Source organism: Meriones unguiculatus, chromosome 18, assembly GCF_030254825.1.
Source record: "Meriones unguiculatus strain TT.TT164.6M chromosome 18, Bangor_MerUng_6.1, whole genome shotgun sequence".
In the NCBI taxonomy this organism is placed as follows: Eukaryota; Metazoa; Chordata; class Mammalia; order Rodentia; family Muridae; genus Meriones; species Meriones unguiculatus.
Window position 1 is genome coordinate 77,143,126 of NC_083365.1, and position 15,423 is coordinate 77,158,548.

The following is a 15,423-nucleotide window of genomic DNA, read 5'->3' on the forward strand; positions in this document are numbered from 1 at the left end:
TGGGGTCTCCAGGGGAAGAGAAAAGAGATTACTCACCTTTTAGAATAGTAAACATTGGCCATTCTACAATCCTATTCATATCTCTAATAAATAACAATATATTGAAGTCAACTTACAACAATAAAGAAAGTCTTATCTGCATTTACATATTAATATACTTAAAGATAACAATGAGAGAAATAATGTTGATTCTATTAATACAAAGTATGCATCCAAGCACAACCAAAGTTTGCTGTTAGAAATCAGAGCTGTGGCTGTTCCTTGGGGAAACTGCAGAAGAAAGATGGTGCTTTTGGAGTATTGAAATGTTCTGATTCCTGACCAGGGAATTGGTTACATAGGCATTTTCCATTTGTAAAAGTGTATTGAGCTACAAATTTATTGTAGCAAACTTATGCTTGTTTTTCTTCTGTAAGTATCGTAAGTAATCCTGAGAAGTAAATTCTTCCTTATATCATCAGTATAAGAGCAACAGCTTATAGAGGTCAACCCTGAGGCCCTGATTAGTCATGTTGTTAGTAGAAACATTTTTCCTTCTAGAGGTGACATGACTCAGGCTTCCGGTGAAATGTAAATAGGTGCCTAAGGAGCCAGGACACTAGTAGCTTTGATATCTAGCGATTGCTACCACAGACTTCTCTGAGATGTAGAGAGGCTACACTCAGCTGAATGCCACCATGCTCCCCACTACAATGAAAATGAACTTGATCTCTGAAAATGCAAGCCAGTCCCAATTAAATGTTTTCTTGTATAAGGGTTGCTGTGGTCATGGTGTCTCTTCACAGCAACAGAACACAGACTAAGACTACTATTATGTGTAACATGAGTCAGGGTCTCTGCTACCACTTATAACCAAGCCTCATGAAAGAACAACTTCAATGAGAGCTCAAGAAAAGGGGGTTCCTGAGTTCCCAAGAAGTTAGTTCCAGAACAAATAGGAAGAGAAGTATTTCACAAAAATGTCTTGCAATTATGACAATTATTTTCAGTTTTTCTTTGGTCAAAGTAGTCCATGCTAAGAATAACTAAATTCATGAATCCAAGTGGGCTAATATAAAACTTGGAAAGAAAACTAAATTCAAAATAGAAACATATAGGAATTACTAAGTGAACTAGATAAGGAAAACATGGTACAACACTACAGAGCCCAAAGTCCCAAGAGTTTTGTAAAGCACACAGGAAGCCACCAGTGGAGTATCAATATATTAAACTGATGGATAAGGCTGTTCTTCCAAAGGTCATGAGTTCAATTCCCAGCAACCACATGGTGGCTCACAATCATCTATAATGAGATCTGGTGCCCTCTTCTGGTGTGCAGGTGTACATGCCAATACACATTGTATATATAATAAATAAATCTTTTTTAAAAAAACTGATGGATAATAGTATCAATATATAATACTGTTTGATAATAGTCCATGGCTGTGTGCTCCCAGGAATATCAATTCAGCTTAGAAAAGTTAAAAAGTTTGCCACTTCAAATATTATTTTTCTTTAAGACTATGTGGGATAGAATGGTCAGTGGAAAACCTGTTAAGTGAGCCAAGAAAATATCCTTTCTCTTATTTACAAAGTCAAGTCACTGCTCCAGACAAGAACCTTTGTGACTAGGAACAGCTATCTATATACCTTTTTAAAGAGTCTTCCTGAGTCCTCGCTGACTTGAACAAATCGAGGAATTATATTATTCAGGTAGATATCACTCAGGGTGGTATGATCTCTGCTTTCCCGCTTCACCTGGTTTAGGAGGAGGTTCCAGCAGTTGACTGGAGAGAGAACATTCTGGTCCTTCCTGCAAAGAAATGGAAGAAAAAAAAATAGTGTTAGTAAGCAGGCAGGACCAGCAGCTATGATTATAATCCGTGTCACAAAAGTCACAGTAATCAAAGCAGAAGCAGAAACAAAAGTATCTTCCCTAAAGCCTGCTGCTATGGTTTGAATGCAACATGCCCCTGCCCCTGGCATATATATGGGTTCTGTACTTTTTGTGGTCTAGCTACTATTTTAAGAGGCTGGGCTTAGCTGAAGGAAATGGGTCACTGTGGCAGTGAGCCTTACGGTCTAAAGGCCAATTGTACTTCATACCTTCTCTCTGAGATGAGAGTCAACAGTAATCTTATGTTCCCACAACCAAGAAGCCCTGCCACCACACATCCCTTGCAATGCTGAACCCCACTCTACTCATGAGTCAAAATAATTATTTCCTGTCTGTTGCTTCTTGTTATTGTTTGACCACAGCAATAAGAAAAGTCACTAGCATACCTATACCACTACACCTTTCCTTTTTAAAAAAAACTCTGAAAAGAGGAGAAAAACAAGAACAAAAAATCAGGGGAGGAGGACAGACAGCACCATTTCTGAACACTACTTTTCTAGAGTGGTAAAAAGCTTCAAATGTGCTATCTTAGTTAAACTCAGCATTTCCTTTTTTTTAAAAAATCTACAATTACCATTTTAATGATCAGAAAATTGAAACTCATAGGAACTGTCATTCTATCATACTAGTGAAAAGAAAGAGGAAGTCAGAGAACCTCAGTTCTGACTAAGATAAATCAGACTGTTTCTCCAGTCTGTATCTTGGAGCTTAGGTCACCTAGCTTATCACAGGGGTTAGAGACAAGGTTAAAGATCTTATCTATAGGAGGTACTGGAGAGGAGGGCTCAGTGGTGAAGAGACTTGCTACTCTTGCAGAGGACCTGGGTTCAATTCCCAGCACCTATGTCAGGTAGTTCACAACCACTTGTAACTCTGGCTCCAGGCGAGCTGACCCCTCTTCTCATATCTATGGACACCTGCATTCATGTACACAAGCCCATATTCATTCACACATGCATAATTAAAAATAAAATTTTAAAAAAGCTTTCAGAGACAAAAATCATTGGAAAACTACAGACTAAAAACTCTGTAGGTTTGCCTACTGTAGGAGTCCATAAAGACAACTTTGAAGGTCTCTGCCATGAAAAAATTCACAGAAGACTCTCTAGTTCCATGGAACACATATAAAGAGGTTTTTTACATCATTGGCTGAACCATTTTCACATATCCCACATAAATAAGAAAACAACCTTAATATATGCATTCCTAATATTCATGCTTTGGTAGAGCCATAAAGTTCTAAACCTGTAAGTTCATTTCATATGAAAACAATGTGATTACCAAAGCATGTAAATTATTTCCTCAGGTTCCAGTTCTAATTTGAACAGATAGCTATAGACCTTGAAGTTAAGTTTCTTTAAGGAGAGAAAAGGAAGGCGGATTCATTATGGTGACACTTACCAAGGGATACTATGTGTTTGGCTTGGCTGGACCCTTTACTTTGCTGTTTAATTTAAACCCCACAACTAGTCAAGAGGTGATCTGAAAGTTGAGGAGAGGCAAAGCAAAAAGAAAGCTTTTGTCTAAGTGACATAACTAAAAAGTGGCAATGTTGGAAATGAATAAGCCTATACCTGCAAACGGTGCTCTTAACCACTGAAAGGAATCAAACCTGTGAATTCATTACTTTTTTCTTCCTTTCCTCCAGTCAGACTCTTGGCACAAAAATAGTGAGTTGAGAGGAGCACTGTCTCCATTCAGAGGAGCTGTAGGCTGCCAAGCAATTGAGACGTATAAAGCTCAGAACTCAACTAAGAAGTTTTCTTCAATTCTGCAGTAATAGCTATTTACAAGTAATATCATTACACCTCACTGTTCTTCAGAACACTCCAGAACTCAAATCAAATACTTGTCTAATCAAATCTAAAAAGCTGTGTCAAACCAGTAACTTTTTGAGTTCAAACTGAAATTGTTCTAAGCCTGTCCCCTGCCTCCTCCCATCATACTTCTTCAGACAAAATTACCAATGTTAAGTACTAGCCACTACCTATTATGACCATTGGATGTCTCTGAAAACTTAAAAATATACTAACTAAGGGGGTAAACATACATCTCATTAATCTATTCCCTTTAAAATGTTTAGCATTGAAGGGTGAGAAACAGAAAACAACCCTAAATTCACAATGGTGGTAGACTGAAACACACGTGTTCAATGATTATCTCATATTCCTACTGCAAGGAAACTTGCAAAGTGATCCCCAGATCAATTTTAGTTAATAGCATCTGAAAAACATACAAAATTTTAAAAAGTTACCATTTAATTTATTTTTATTTTACTGATCTTTTGCCTGCATGTATGCCTGTGTGAAGGTATCAGAATCTCTGAAACTGGAATTACAGACAATTTTGAGCTACTGTGTGGGTGTTGGGAATTGAACCTGGGTCTTCTAAAAGAGATCTTAACTGCTGAGCCATTTGTCCACCCCCTAAAAAGTACTATTTAAAAAGGGCTGGCAATATGACTCAGTAGATAAAAGAACTTGTCATGTAAACCTGATGACCTGAGTTCAAGCCCTGGATCCCACAGATTAAGGAGAGAACTGACTCCTGAGAGTTGTCCTCTGACCTCCCATGTGTGTTGTGATGTGCATGTACACACATACAGAATGATAAATTTTTAAAAAGATACAGTTTTAAAACTCCAACATATTTTTTCTAGATAGTTTCTCTTGGCAAAATATCCATGTTCTCAGTAAGTACAGAATATACCAGGCTATTACACAGTTTTTAAAGGGGGAAGTCTTATGAAACTCAGGTTTACAAATGGTTTTAATCTGTTTCTTTTAAGAGTATAAGATTAATGTTTGGTGGTCTGTGCTAGGTTCACAGTAGACCATGGGTAGCTAAGGAACTGACACTTCAATCTTGTGATTTCATTATTGGATTGTTATAATGCCTATTATAAATGTTCAGATTTGCTGAAGAAATGGCTTAGTGGATAAGAGCACTGTCTGCTCTTCCAGAGGTCCTTAGTTCAATTTCCAGCCACCATATGGTAGCTCACAACTATCTATACTGAAATCTGATACCCTCCTTCTTGCATCAAGGAATACATGTAGATAGAGCACTCATAGATGAAATAAAAAATAAATATTTTTGCCAGGCGTGATGGCACTTGTCTGTAATTCCAGCACTCTACGGGGCAGAGGCAGGTGGATATTTGTGAGTTCGAGGCTAGCCTGATCTACAAAAAAGCGAGTCCAGGACAACCAAGGTTACACAGAGAAAAACAAAATAAAATAAAACAAAAATCAAAAACAAAAAAATGTTAGGGTTCCCATAATTAATATTTGTAATGGAAACAGTCTCTAGGTAATATTAATAGCTTTATTTTAAAACAAATATATATATACTTATATATTTGCAAATACCTAAATCAATTTAAAATTAAACTAAAAGCACAGCTACCTGTGTATGAATTAAAATTTTTGGAGGAGTGGCAGGAGCGTCTCTGGATTGAACAAGGGCCATGCACCTACTCTACTGCGGAGCTAGAGCCCCATCCTACAGGACTTTCTCCATAGTGAAGGGCCCAAACCAAAACCAGAAATAATGTTCATGATGAAACCACACAAAGCTACTCTTATTCATAATTCTAGTGTCAATATTTTCAGTTTATAAACACAGCCTCATTGTTCATAATGATTAATTCTAAAATTCCATACTTTAAAAGTAACATATACACATGCACAACTTTATGTATTCCACATATAAAGTACAAGTATATATTTTAAAGCACAGTCTATAAGCCAGGCATGGTAACTGTAATCCCAATACTCAGGAAGTAGAGGTGTAAGTATCAAGAATCTGAAGTTAGCCTGGGTTGACCAGCTGGACACAAATAAGTACCCTGCCCCCAAAGACAGCAGATACAAACCAGTATTAACAGTTATTTTGTTTCTTCCAGGAGTTGCTGGTCTCTTAATAAGACTATAGTTTTCCAAGAAGTATTTGGTGCCCTCTGAATCTGTATTATTTCTCAGACACTACCCTCTTACAAATAGATACTTTCTTTTAAGGCCATGTTGGAACAAGAAAGGCAAAGAAAATGTGGGAAAAAGAAAAAAATATGAATACCATACAGACAATTTTCCTAGCCAACAAGAACAAAGGGGCAACACACTTCATGTAGAAAACAAGCAAGTCAGCGAGACATGCTTTCCTAGGATGGCTTCCTGCTCTAACAGTTTTTCAGACTTCTTTGATTTGGAGATGATGAAACTGGAAGAACTTCATTTGGTTAGGAGATTAAAATTTGTCTTTATTGGCTCTCTGATCACCTCCCCCTGAGAGGGGAGCAGCCTTGCCAGGTCACAAAAGAGGACAATGCAACCAGTCCTGATGAGACATGATAGGCTAGAGTCAGATGGAAGGGGAGAAGGACCTCCTCTATCAGTGGACTTGGAGAGGGGCATGGGAAGAGATGAGTAAGGGAGGGTAGGACTGGGAGGGAATGAGGAAGGGGGCTACAGCTGGGATACAAAGTGAATAAACTGTAATTAATATAAAAAATAATAATTAAAATGTTGTCTTCATATATTTTTTCTTTTTTTAATTTTTATTTTTTTAATATTAGTTACAGTTTGTTAACTTTGTATCCCTGCTGCATTTCATTCCCTCCTTCCCTCCCAAATCCCACCCTCCCACCCTCCTCTCCTCTCTGCCCCTTTCCAAGTCCACTGATAAGGGAGAACCTCCTCCCCTTACATCTGATACTGGTTTATCAGGTGTTTTCAGGACTGGCTGCAAACTCCTCCTCTATAGCTTAGCGTCTTTATATCTTTTCCATCTAACGTTTGTTAGTACAATGTCTTTGCTTTCCCTGTCTCTCTGCCCCATCCCCTAGTCTCAGGCTGAATAATGACTACACATTTAAAGGCAAGCACACTCCTGCATCCCTTAGAAGTGTGCTGGAACACAGCTGTGAACCTCCTTAAAACTGATCCCTAAAAAGTAAATAAAATATTCAAAAGTGTTTTCCTTATTTAAAAAAATCCAAGAAGATACCACACTGTGTTACAGAAGAGATGACTTTAGTCAAGAGAAAGGAAACCCAGAAACTCATAAGCCATTGTGCACCTACAGAAGAGATCATCACTACAAAGGCACTGGACAAGAGAAACCTGCACAACTGAATTGTTAATATTAACCTGAGGACAGGGGCCCAGTTTTTCTCTCTCAATAGAGATTACACCTACGGATGTTCAAACACATAACAACAGATGAGTGAAAGGATTTCTAAGATGGTCAAGATAAAAAGCAGCCTTATAATCATAAAATCTCTATATTATATACTATCTCTCCGCTCATATTTCCTCTGGTTGTTTCAATAAGCTCATATACAAAATAACACTTGTCCCATTAATTTCCTACTAGCTCATCTACAAAATAAGCAGTGCCCATCTATCTCCTGAAAGATCTTCAATAGATCACTGCTAAGATCCCAAAGCTCCTCCAGTCTGGGATGGCAATTAATTAATAACAGCCACATTTATGGCTCTGCAGAGCACAAGCCTGATGTTAATGCCTGGCTTGAGCTTCTGCATTGCTATATTGAGGTTTCTTTCTGGATCAACAATCTATTGTTTGCCCTTTCTTAGGGCTGTTGTTATAGATCAGCTGAGATGCAGGAGAACTTTAGCAACACAAAAACACTATGCAAATGTGGGAAATATTATTATTTTCATTTTCAAACAAACAAGGTCTTAGCTTTCATCCATTTCCAACATGTTCCTCAGCAGGCACCAGACCACAGCCAAGAGTGCAGCCTGCTAAAAGTGTATAACCCTTAGCAAATCACAGCTGGGGGGTTAAGACAGTGACAGGCAATTAACCAAGCAGCTGCATGTCTCTGGGAAGACATGAGAGAGATACCAAAAGGAAAGCAGACTTTAATATTCCACTATCCTTTCCCAAAGAGACAAGGAAGAACAGTAGGAACTGTATGCTGAGGCTGACAAGAAAGAATGCAAAGGGAACCCAGAATCCCAATAGCACCAGCAACTGTACATAGCAGAATCCCTATCAGACTTGCCAATTTCTAAAAAGCTGGCAATTATCAGTGCATCTAAGAATACAATTTCTCACTTTTAGATAAGTTCTGTGATAACAGATAAAATTCTGAGTGAGTTAAATTCATCATTCAGTATATGTTATTAAGTCTCCAATGAGAAAGATTTAAAAAAAAAAAAAGGGTATTTGCTCATTCTGTGATGGTTTCACAGCGAACTAGTGATGAGAAAGAATGCAAATAAATAAATAAATAAAGTAAACCTAAATTCCCTCCTGGCACCTTGATTAAAATGAAATGAACTGAAGCAGCCAAAGAGATTATTTTATTCAGATGAGTGTTATTAGCCTTTCTGGCTTATTTTTTTTATTATGCATTTTGCTGATGCTGACAGAAACAGGCAAGTCGATAGAGGAAAAGCTGCAGTGGATTTGTGGTCTGACAGTGCCGTGCATAAAATCAGACCCTTGCTGACCCAGATAAGCCAGAGGATGGATTGGATTTGCTAGGGAAGGTGTTAAAATGAGGGAAGAATTTTAAAATTAAATCACCAAGGCAGAAGCTGACTTAAAAAGATTCCGTCTGTAATGGTGGCTGCTGGTTGTGTGACACAGTAGTACAGTGGCAGCCTGGAGGTACCTTTCAAAGACAGGCAGGCAGATGGGGGTGGGGTGGGGAAGCACACTTCTCTGGCTTTATCAAAGCTGTGCCTTCAGCTTTGCCAACAATGAGTTCAGAGCAGGAGAGATCTGAGACAGGAAAAGAGGTACCCAAAGCAAAACCCATATACATTATGTGTGAAGAAATAAGCTTTCAAAATTTCAAGTTAGGGCCACATGCTTGCCTAGACAGATGATTAGAAAGGATTCAAGAAGCTGTGTATGTGCCTTACTCCAAACAGCCTGTCCCCTCTAATCAGGTGTGTGGAAAGAGCTATAGTGAAAGGGATTCTTGTAGCTCTGGAGCAGTCCCACAGAGCTCGGAGAGAGCTTAGGAGAGAGGCATGCCTAAGAAGTGAGCTTTAAGAATTTGCCTTCTAGACCAACAGAGCCATAAAAACTGAACCCTGGGGCCCCTGAAGAGAATGATAACCCAAACCAAAAGCAATGCATAGAGAGGACCTAAAACCCCAACTCAGATGTAGCCCATGGACTCAGTCTCCAAGTGGGGTCCCTAGTTAGGGGAGCAGGGACTTCTCTGGCATGAACTCAATGGCAGGCTCTCTGATCAACCCCCCCCCCAACACCCACAGTGGGTTGCAGCCTTGCCAGTCCACAGAAGAAGACAGTATAACCAGTCCTGATGGGATAGGGTCAAATAAAAGGGGAGGAGGACCTCCTTTATCAGTAGACTAGGGGAGGGACATAGACGGAGAAGAGGGAGGGTAGGATTTGGAGGAGATGAGAGAGGGGGGTCTCAGCCGGGATACAAATTGAATAAATTGTAATAAATAAAAATTAAAAAGTTAAAAATGAAAAAAAAGAATTTGCCTGTTTTTTTAGACTATTATTTCTATATTATTTCTCCCTTCCCTCACTCCAAACTAGGGACCTCCTTTAAAGCAAACTATGTGTTAGACATCTGCTAAATGTTTAGCAACAATTTTCTGAGTATGAGTATAACCCAGGTTTTTGGGTTAAGACAGAGAACGAAGGATGGTCCCATATATGAACCAATACTGACTCTAGCTAGAAATATCACCATTAGTCAATTGTATTAGAGACTCTGCCTTTCCTTCAACTATTCCCCATAGTACCCTGATCTCAGGGAAAAGGAGACAGGTAGAGATTCTTCCCATCATTCAAGACAGTTTAGTGGGTCTCCCAAGAACAAACATGGGGGTTTAGCCTAAACCCAAATCTCTGTCATGCTAAGGTCTTGCCTTGATTTCTGACATCTTATTTCTGGTTCCTTCTGAATTCCTGATCTCTTTTTATTTCATTCATTCACTCAAGAAAAACTGAGTAGTTACAATGTGCCAAACCCTGTTCTGTGGACTATGGCTAAAAGTTCATCTTTCTTATTTCTTACATCAATCCATGTTTGTGGACTTCTTAGATCTAAGACATGGCTTCTTTCCCCTGAACTATCCTTGGTGATGAAACCTACATCTTATTTATACTGGTCTATACTGGTCTCACTGCTTGTGTATAAACAGATACAGATGAGCCCATTGAGAAAGCTTTATTTGACTGAATTAGAAGGTCCATTTATCCATATAATTCTTTATGGCTTCTGCAGACCTGGGGCCTCCCTTCTTTGTTCAACTCTCCTTGTAAACTGTAGGGATGATCTAAATACTAGAGAACATAAACTATGAACTCAACTTATATATGACCCATAGAAAGTCATTTAAATTAGACCCCTCTCAAGGTACATCAATATAAGCAGTGATCACTACTAGGCACAGTTTATGCCTATAATCCCAGAATTTGAAACGTAGAGGCTGGAGGATTGCTGCAAGTTTCAGGCTAGCTAGAACTATACAATGAAATCCCGTCTCAGAAAAAGGCAATGATCACATCAAAAGGGCTAAAGTACAAATAGTCAACAGAACCAAAATATAGCAAGAGAAAGACATGACAAAGATATGAGTGAGCAATGACCAAACAACACAAAATTATATTAAAAAGTTTACAACCATTGTTATTACATTTTCAGTTGAAAATATTCTATAGAAAGATCTGTGAATAATTCTACAATTAAATCTTTAGTTTTTCATTCTCTAGTTGTCACCAGAAGCCCTGTGAGTAATAACAACTATATAGAGAAAACCACAGATTAGCAAATTTTTTTAATTTTTATTTTATTTTATTTTTAATTACACTTTATTTACTTTGTATTCCCCCCTCTAGTTCCCTCCCTGCTCCCCTCCCAATCCCTTCCTTCATCCCCCTTCTCCACCCATGCCCTTGTCCAAGTCCACTGGTAGGGGAGGGTTTCTTTTTCTTCCTTCTGATCCTAGGTCTCATCAGGAGTGGCTGCATTGTCTTCCTCTGTGGCCCAGTAAGGCTGCTCCCCCCTCAGGGGGAGGTGATCAAAGAGCAGGCCAATCAGCTCATGTCAGAAGCAGTCCCTGTTCCCATTACTATGGAACTCATTTGGACACTGAACTGCCATGGGCTACATCTGTGCAGGGGTTCTAGGATATCTCCATGCATTACTTGGTTGGAGTATGAGTCACAGGAAAGACCCCTGTGCTCAAATTTTTTGGTTCTCCTTGTGTGCTTCCTGTCCTCTCCAGATCTTACTGTTTCCCACTTCTTTCATAAGATTTCCCTGCATTCTGCCCAAAGTTTGGCCATAAGTCTCAACATCTGCTTTGATAGTCTTCAGGGCAGAGCCTTTCAGAGGCCCTCTGTGGGAGGCTCCTAACTTGTTTCCTGTTTTTTTCTTCTTCTTCTTCTGGTGTCCATCCTCTTTGCCTTTCTCAATGGGGGTTGAGCATTTTAGCCAGAGTCCACCCTCTTGATTAGTTTCTTTAGGTGTACAGATTTTAGTAGGTTTATCCTATATTATATGTCTATATGAGTGAGTATATACCTTGTGTGTCTTTCTGCTTCTGGGATAGCTCACTCAGGATGATCCTTTCCAGATCCCACCATTTACCTGCAAATTTCATGATTTCCTTGTTTTTCATTGCTGAGTAATATTCCATTGTGTAGATATACCACAATTTCTGTATCCATTCTTCAGTGGAGAGGCATCTGGGTTGTTTCCAGCTTCTGGCTATTATAAATAAAGCTGCTACAAACATGGTTGAGCAAATGTCCTTATTGTGTACTTGAGCCTCTTTTGGATATATGCCTAGGAGTGGTATGGCTGGATCTTGAGGAAGCACTATTCTTAGTTGTCTGAGAAAGCACCAGAAATTGATTTCCAGAGTGGTTGTATAAGTTTACATTCCCACCAGCAGTGAAGGAGGGTTTCCCTTTCCCCACAACATCTCCAGTTGTTTTGTCACTTGAGCTTTTGATCTTGGCCATTCTGATGGGTATAAGGTGAAATCTCAGGGTCATTTTGATTTGCATTTCCCTGATGGCTAATGACGTTGAGCATTTCTTTAAGTGTTTCTCTGCCATATTCCTCTACAGAGAATTCTCTGTTTAGCTCTGTTCCCCATTTTTAATTGGATTACTTGATTTGTTGCTTTTCAACTTCTTTAGTTCTTTATATATACTGGATATTAGCCCTCTGTCACATAGAGGGTTGGTGAAGATTCTTTCCCAATCTGTAGGCAGTCATTTTGTTTTGAGAACAGTGTCCTTTGCTTTACAGAAGCTTTTCAGTTTCATGAGGACCCATTTATTGATTGTTGATCTTAGAGCCTGTGCTGCTGGTGTTCTGTTTAGGAACTTGTATCCTGTACCAATGAGTTCTAGGGTCTTCCCCACTTTTTCTTCTAACCTATTTAATGTGTCTGGTTTTATGTTGAGGTCTTTGATCCACTTGGACTTTAGTTTTTTGTGCGGGGTGATAAGTGTGGATCTATTTGTATTTTTCTACATGTAGACATCCAGTTTGACCAGCACTATTTGTTGAAGGTTCTATCTTCTTTCCAGTGTATGGTTTTGGCATCTTTGTCAAAGATCAAGTGTCCATAAGTGTGTGGGTTTATTTCTGGGTCATCTATTCGGTTCCATTGATCCACCATTCTGTTTCTATGCCAGTACCATGCAGTTTTTATTACTGTTGCTCTATAGTACAACTTGAGATCAGGGATGAAGATACCTCCAGAAGATCTTTCATTGTAGAGGATTGTTTTAGCAATTCTGGGTTTCTTGTTATTCCATATGAAGTTGAGAATTTTTCTTTCAAGGTCTGTAAAGAATTGTGTTGGTAATTTGAGGGGAATTGCATTGAATTTGTAGATTGCTTTTGGTAAGATGGCCATTTTTACTATGTAAATCCTGCCAAGCCATGAGCATGGAAGATCTTTCCATCTTCTGATATCTCCTTCTAATTCTTTCTTCAGAGACTTGAAATTTTTTTCATGCAAGTCTTTGACTTGCTTGGTTAGGGTCACACCAAGGTACTTTATGTCTTTTGTGGCTATTATGAAGGCTGTTGTTTCCCTAATTTCTTTCTCAGCCCTTTTGTCTTTTGTATACAGGAGGGCTACTGAATTTTTTGAGTTAATTTTGTATCCTGCCACTTTTCCTGGTAGGATTTTTGGGGTCAGTCAGGTATACTATCATATCATCTGCAAAAAGTGATACTTTGACTTCTTCCTTTCCGATTTGTATCCCCTTGATCTCCTTCAATTGTCTTATTGCTCTAGCAAGGACTTCCAGAAGTATGTTGAAGAGATATGGAGAGAGTGGGCAGCCTTGCCTTGTCCCTGATTTCAGTGGGATTGCTTTAAGCTTCTCTCTGTTCAGTCTGATGTTGGCTATAGGCTTGCTTTATATTGCCTTTACTATGTTTAGATATGTGCCTTGTATCCCTGATCTCTCCAATACTTTAAACATGAATGGATGTTGGATTTTGTCAAATGCTTTTTCAGCATCTAGGGAGATTATTATGTGGTTTTTTTATTTCAGTTTGTTAATATGGTGGCTCACATTGATGGATTTCCGTATATTGAACCACCCCGTATTAGCAGATTTTTAAAATAAATAAAACCTTGGAATATGAGTGAGGCACACTGTCTGGCTCACTCATGGTCATTCATGCTGGGGAAATAAATACTTGGGTGTGCCAAAATAGAATGGCATCATTCTAAAATCCACACACTTATTTCCAGGCATCAAATGCTCCTTTTAGGAACAGGCATCTCTCAGGCACCAGGCACAAGTGCAGAAATTTGATCTATAGCCAGTAAATGACTGATTGCTAGCCAGAAGGAGTTAAGCATACCAAGTAATAACAGCCTGTTGGAAAGAAAGGGCATCCACAGGTTACCTCCCTTTTCTAATGTATGTCCTTGGGACAGGGGTTCCTTGTGTGTGGCTCATGATAGCAATGAGGAATAGTTTGAAGCCAAAGCTAAGCGGAACATAGCCATGCAGTCATCAGAGCAGCTTCATGTGCCATTACTATTTCCCATGTGTTGTAACTCATGTTTATTCTTTTAGTAACTGAATCTGTGTCCTCATTGGCTTTGTGCTCCAAACCCAGGCATATTATTATCCAGGTTAATACTTTATTAGTGAAACCTTAAAGGACTGGGTAGTATAAGGATGCCCTAATCAGTTTCCAGGTTAGTAGGTCAAATTTTGAGTTCAGTTCCTTACGGAATTTGGATGCATAATAACTCTATCCCAGGAAAAAAGTGCTCTGTGTAAAGCACCCTAAGACCCAGATTCAGCTCTGCCACTTGACAGCCAGGTAATCTTAAGTGCCAACTGTACTGTGGTCTTCACATTTTCTTTTCCTGCTTAAAAACAACAGACCCAAAGCCTAACTCATCTGACTCCTATTAATCCTATTAATCAAACAAGGTACTATCCATATAAAAAAGTTTTGCTCAGAGGAAGTGTTTTCCAGCCATTAATCAGTATTATCATCACTTATTACTTTAACAACTGTTATTACTACTTGATAGCCCACTCAATGAAACTGCATGCACAAAATGGCTTCAGTAAAGTTGTAATTTTCCTAAAGATAAACACATCTTAAATTTCTCAGGTCTTCTCCTAAATATTACAATGAATTACAATTGATACATTTAGACTATGTCAGTGCACTAAATAAAAGTATGTTTTGCTACTATTAACTAGGGAAATTCCAAGCTCAGTAAATCTGTTGCACCCAACTTTGCCCAGACTTGAAAGGGAAAAAGTTTAAAGTGTAGAGAGAAAAGCCAGAGGGTGAAAAAAAATTTAGAATCATGAAATTTTAGAAATAGGGACTTTCAAGATGGTGTAGAATCTAAACCAAACCTATCATTTTGCATAAGAGGAAAATGATACTCAGGGATCTTGAGGTCACACAAATAGTGGTGGAATAAGACAAGATTCCAGGTCTCTTGACTGGCAGCTGTTTTCTTATTTCATTGTGGTGGTAGCTGCATTTCAGCTAGAAGGCCTAACTTAGTGTCTACAAAGACCCAGTGCTGAAAGAGTTAATGGACAGTGCTTGGCTCCCCAGAGCAGGGAGCTATTCTAAGACAACACATAACAGGAATACCAAGGGTCCATGAACCCAGAAGGAGCAAAGCTGCTGGTGACCAGCGGCGCCAGAAAACATGTTGACACACTGCATGTGGTTATACATGAAAGGCAAATGAAGAGAAAGCAGTTTTTAATCCACCCATTCTAATTTGAGACTGGTTCTGGGCACCTACTAGAGGGTTGTGCCATACCAGGCCACTCTGTAAAAGGGCCTTTCAGTTCCTTCATTCTGTTCTGTGGCTTCAGTTAAAATGTCTTCTGCTGTATAAGAACTATAGCAGACATTTAAAAAAGTGAACTGTCTAGGCATAGCAAGTAAATATCCAGGAGGCACTGTAGATGATTAGGATGGAAGATGATTCTGAAATGGAAGATTCTCAGTCGAGATTTGAATCCTGCTATCTACCATTTCCCAGCTAGTA

At 38.9% G+C, this 15,423-nt stretch overlaps 1 protein-coding gene across 6 annotated transcripts in view; it reads right to left on the minus strand.

Annotated features, from left to right (window-relative positions):
• Srgap2 (SLIT-ROBO Rho GTPase activating protein 2) overlaps nucleotides 1–15,423 on the minus strand; it is a 228,934-nt gene that overhangs the window by 109,670 nt on the left and 103,841 nt on the right. For all 6 annotated transcript variants that reach the window (XM_060372062.1, XM_060372063.1, XM_060372060.1 and 3 more), the window contains exon 4: nucleotides 1,630–1,792. In XM_060372062.1, coding sequence (XP_060228045.1) covers nucleotides 1,630–1,792 — 163 coding nt within the window. The remainder of the gene's footprint in view (nucleotides 1–1,629; nucleotides 1,793–15,423) is intronic.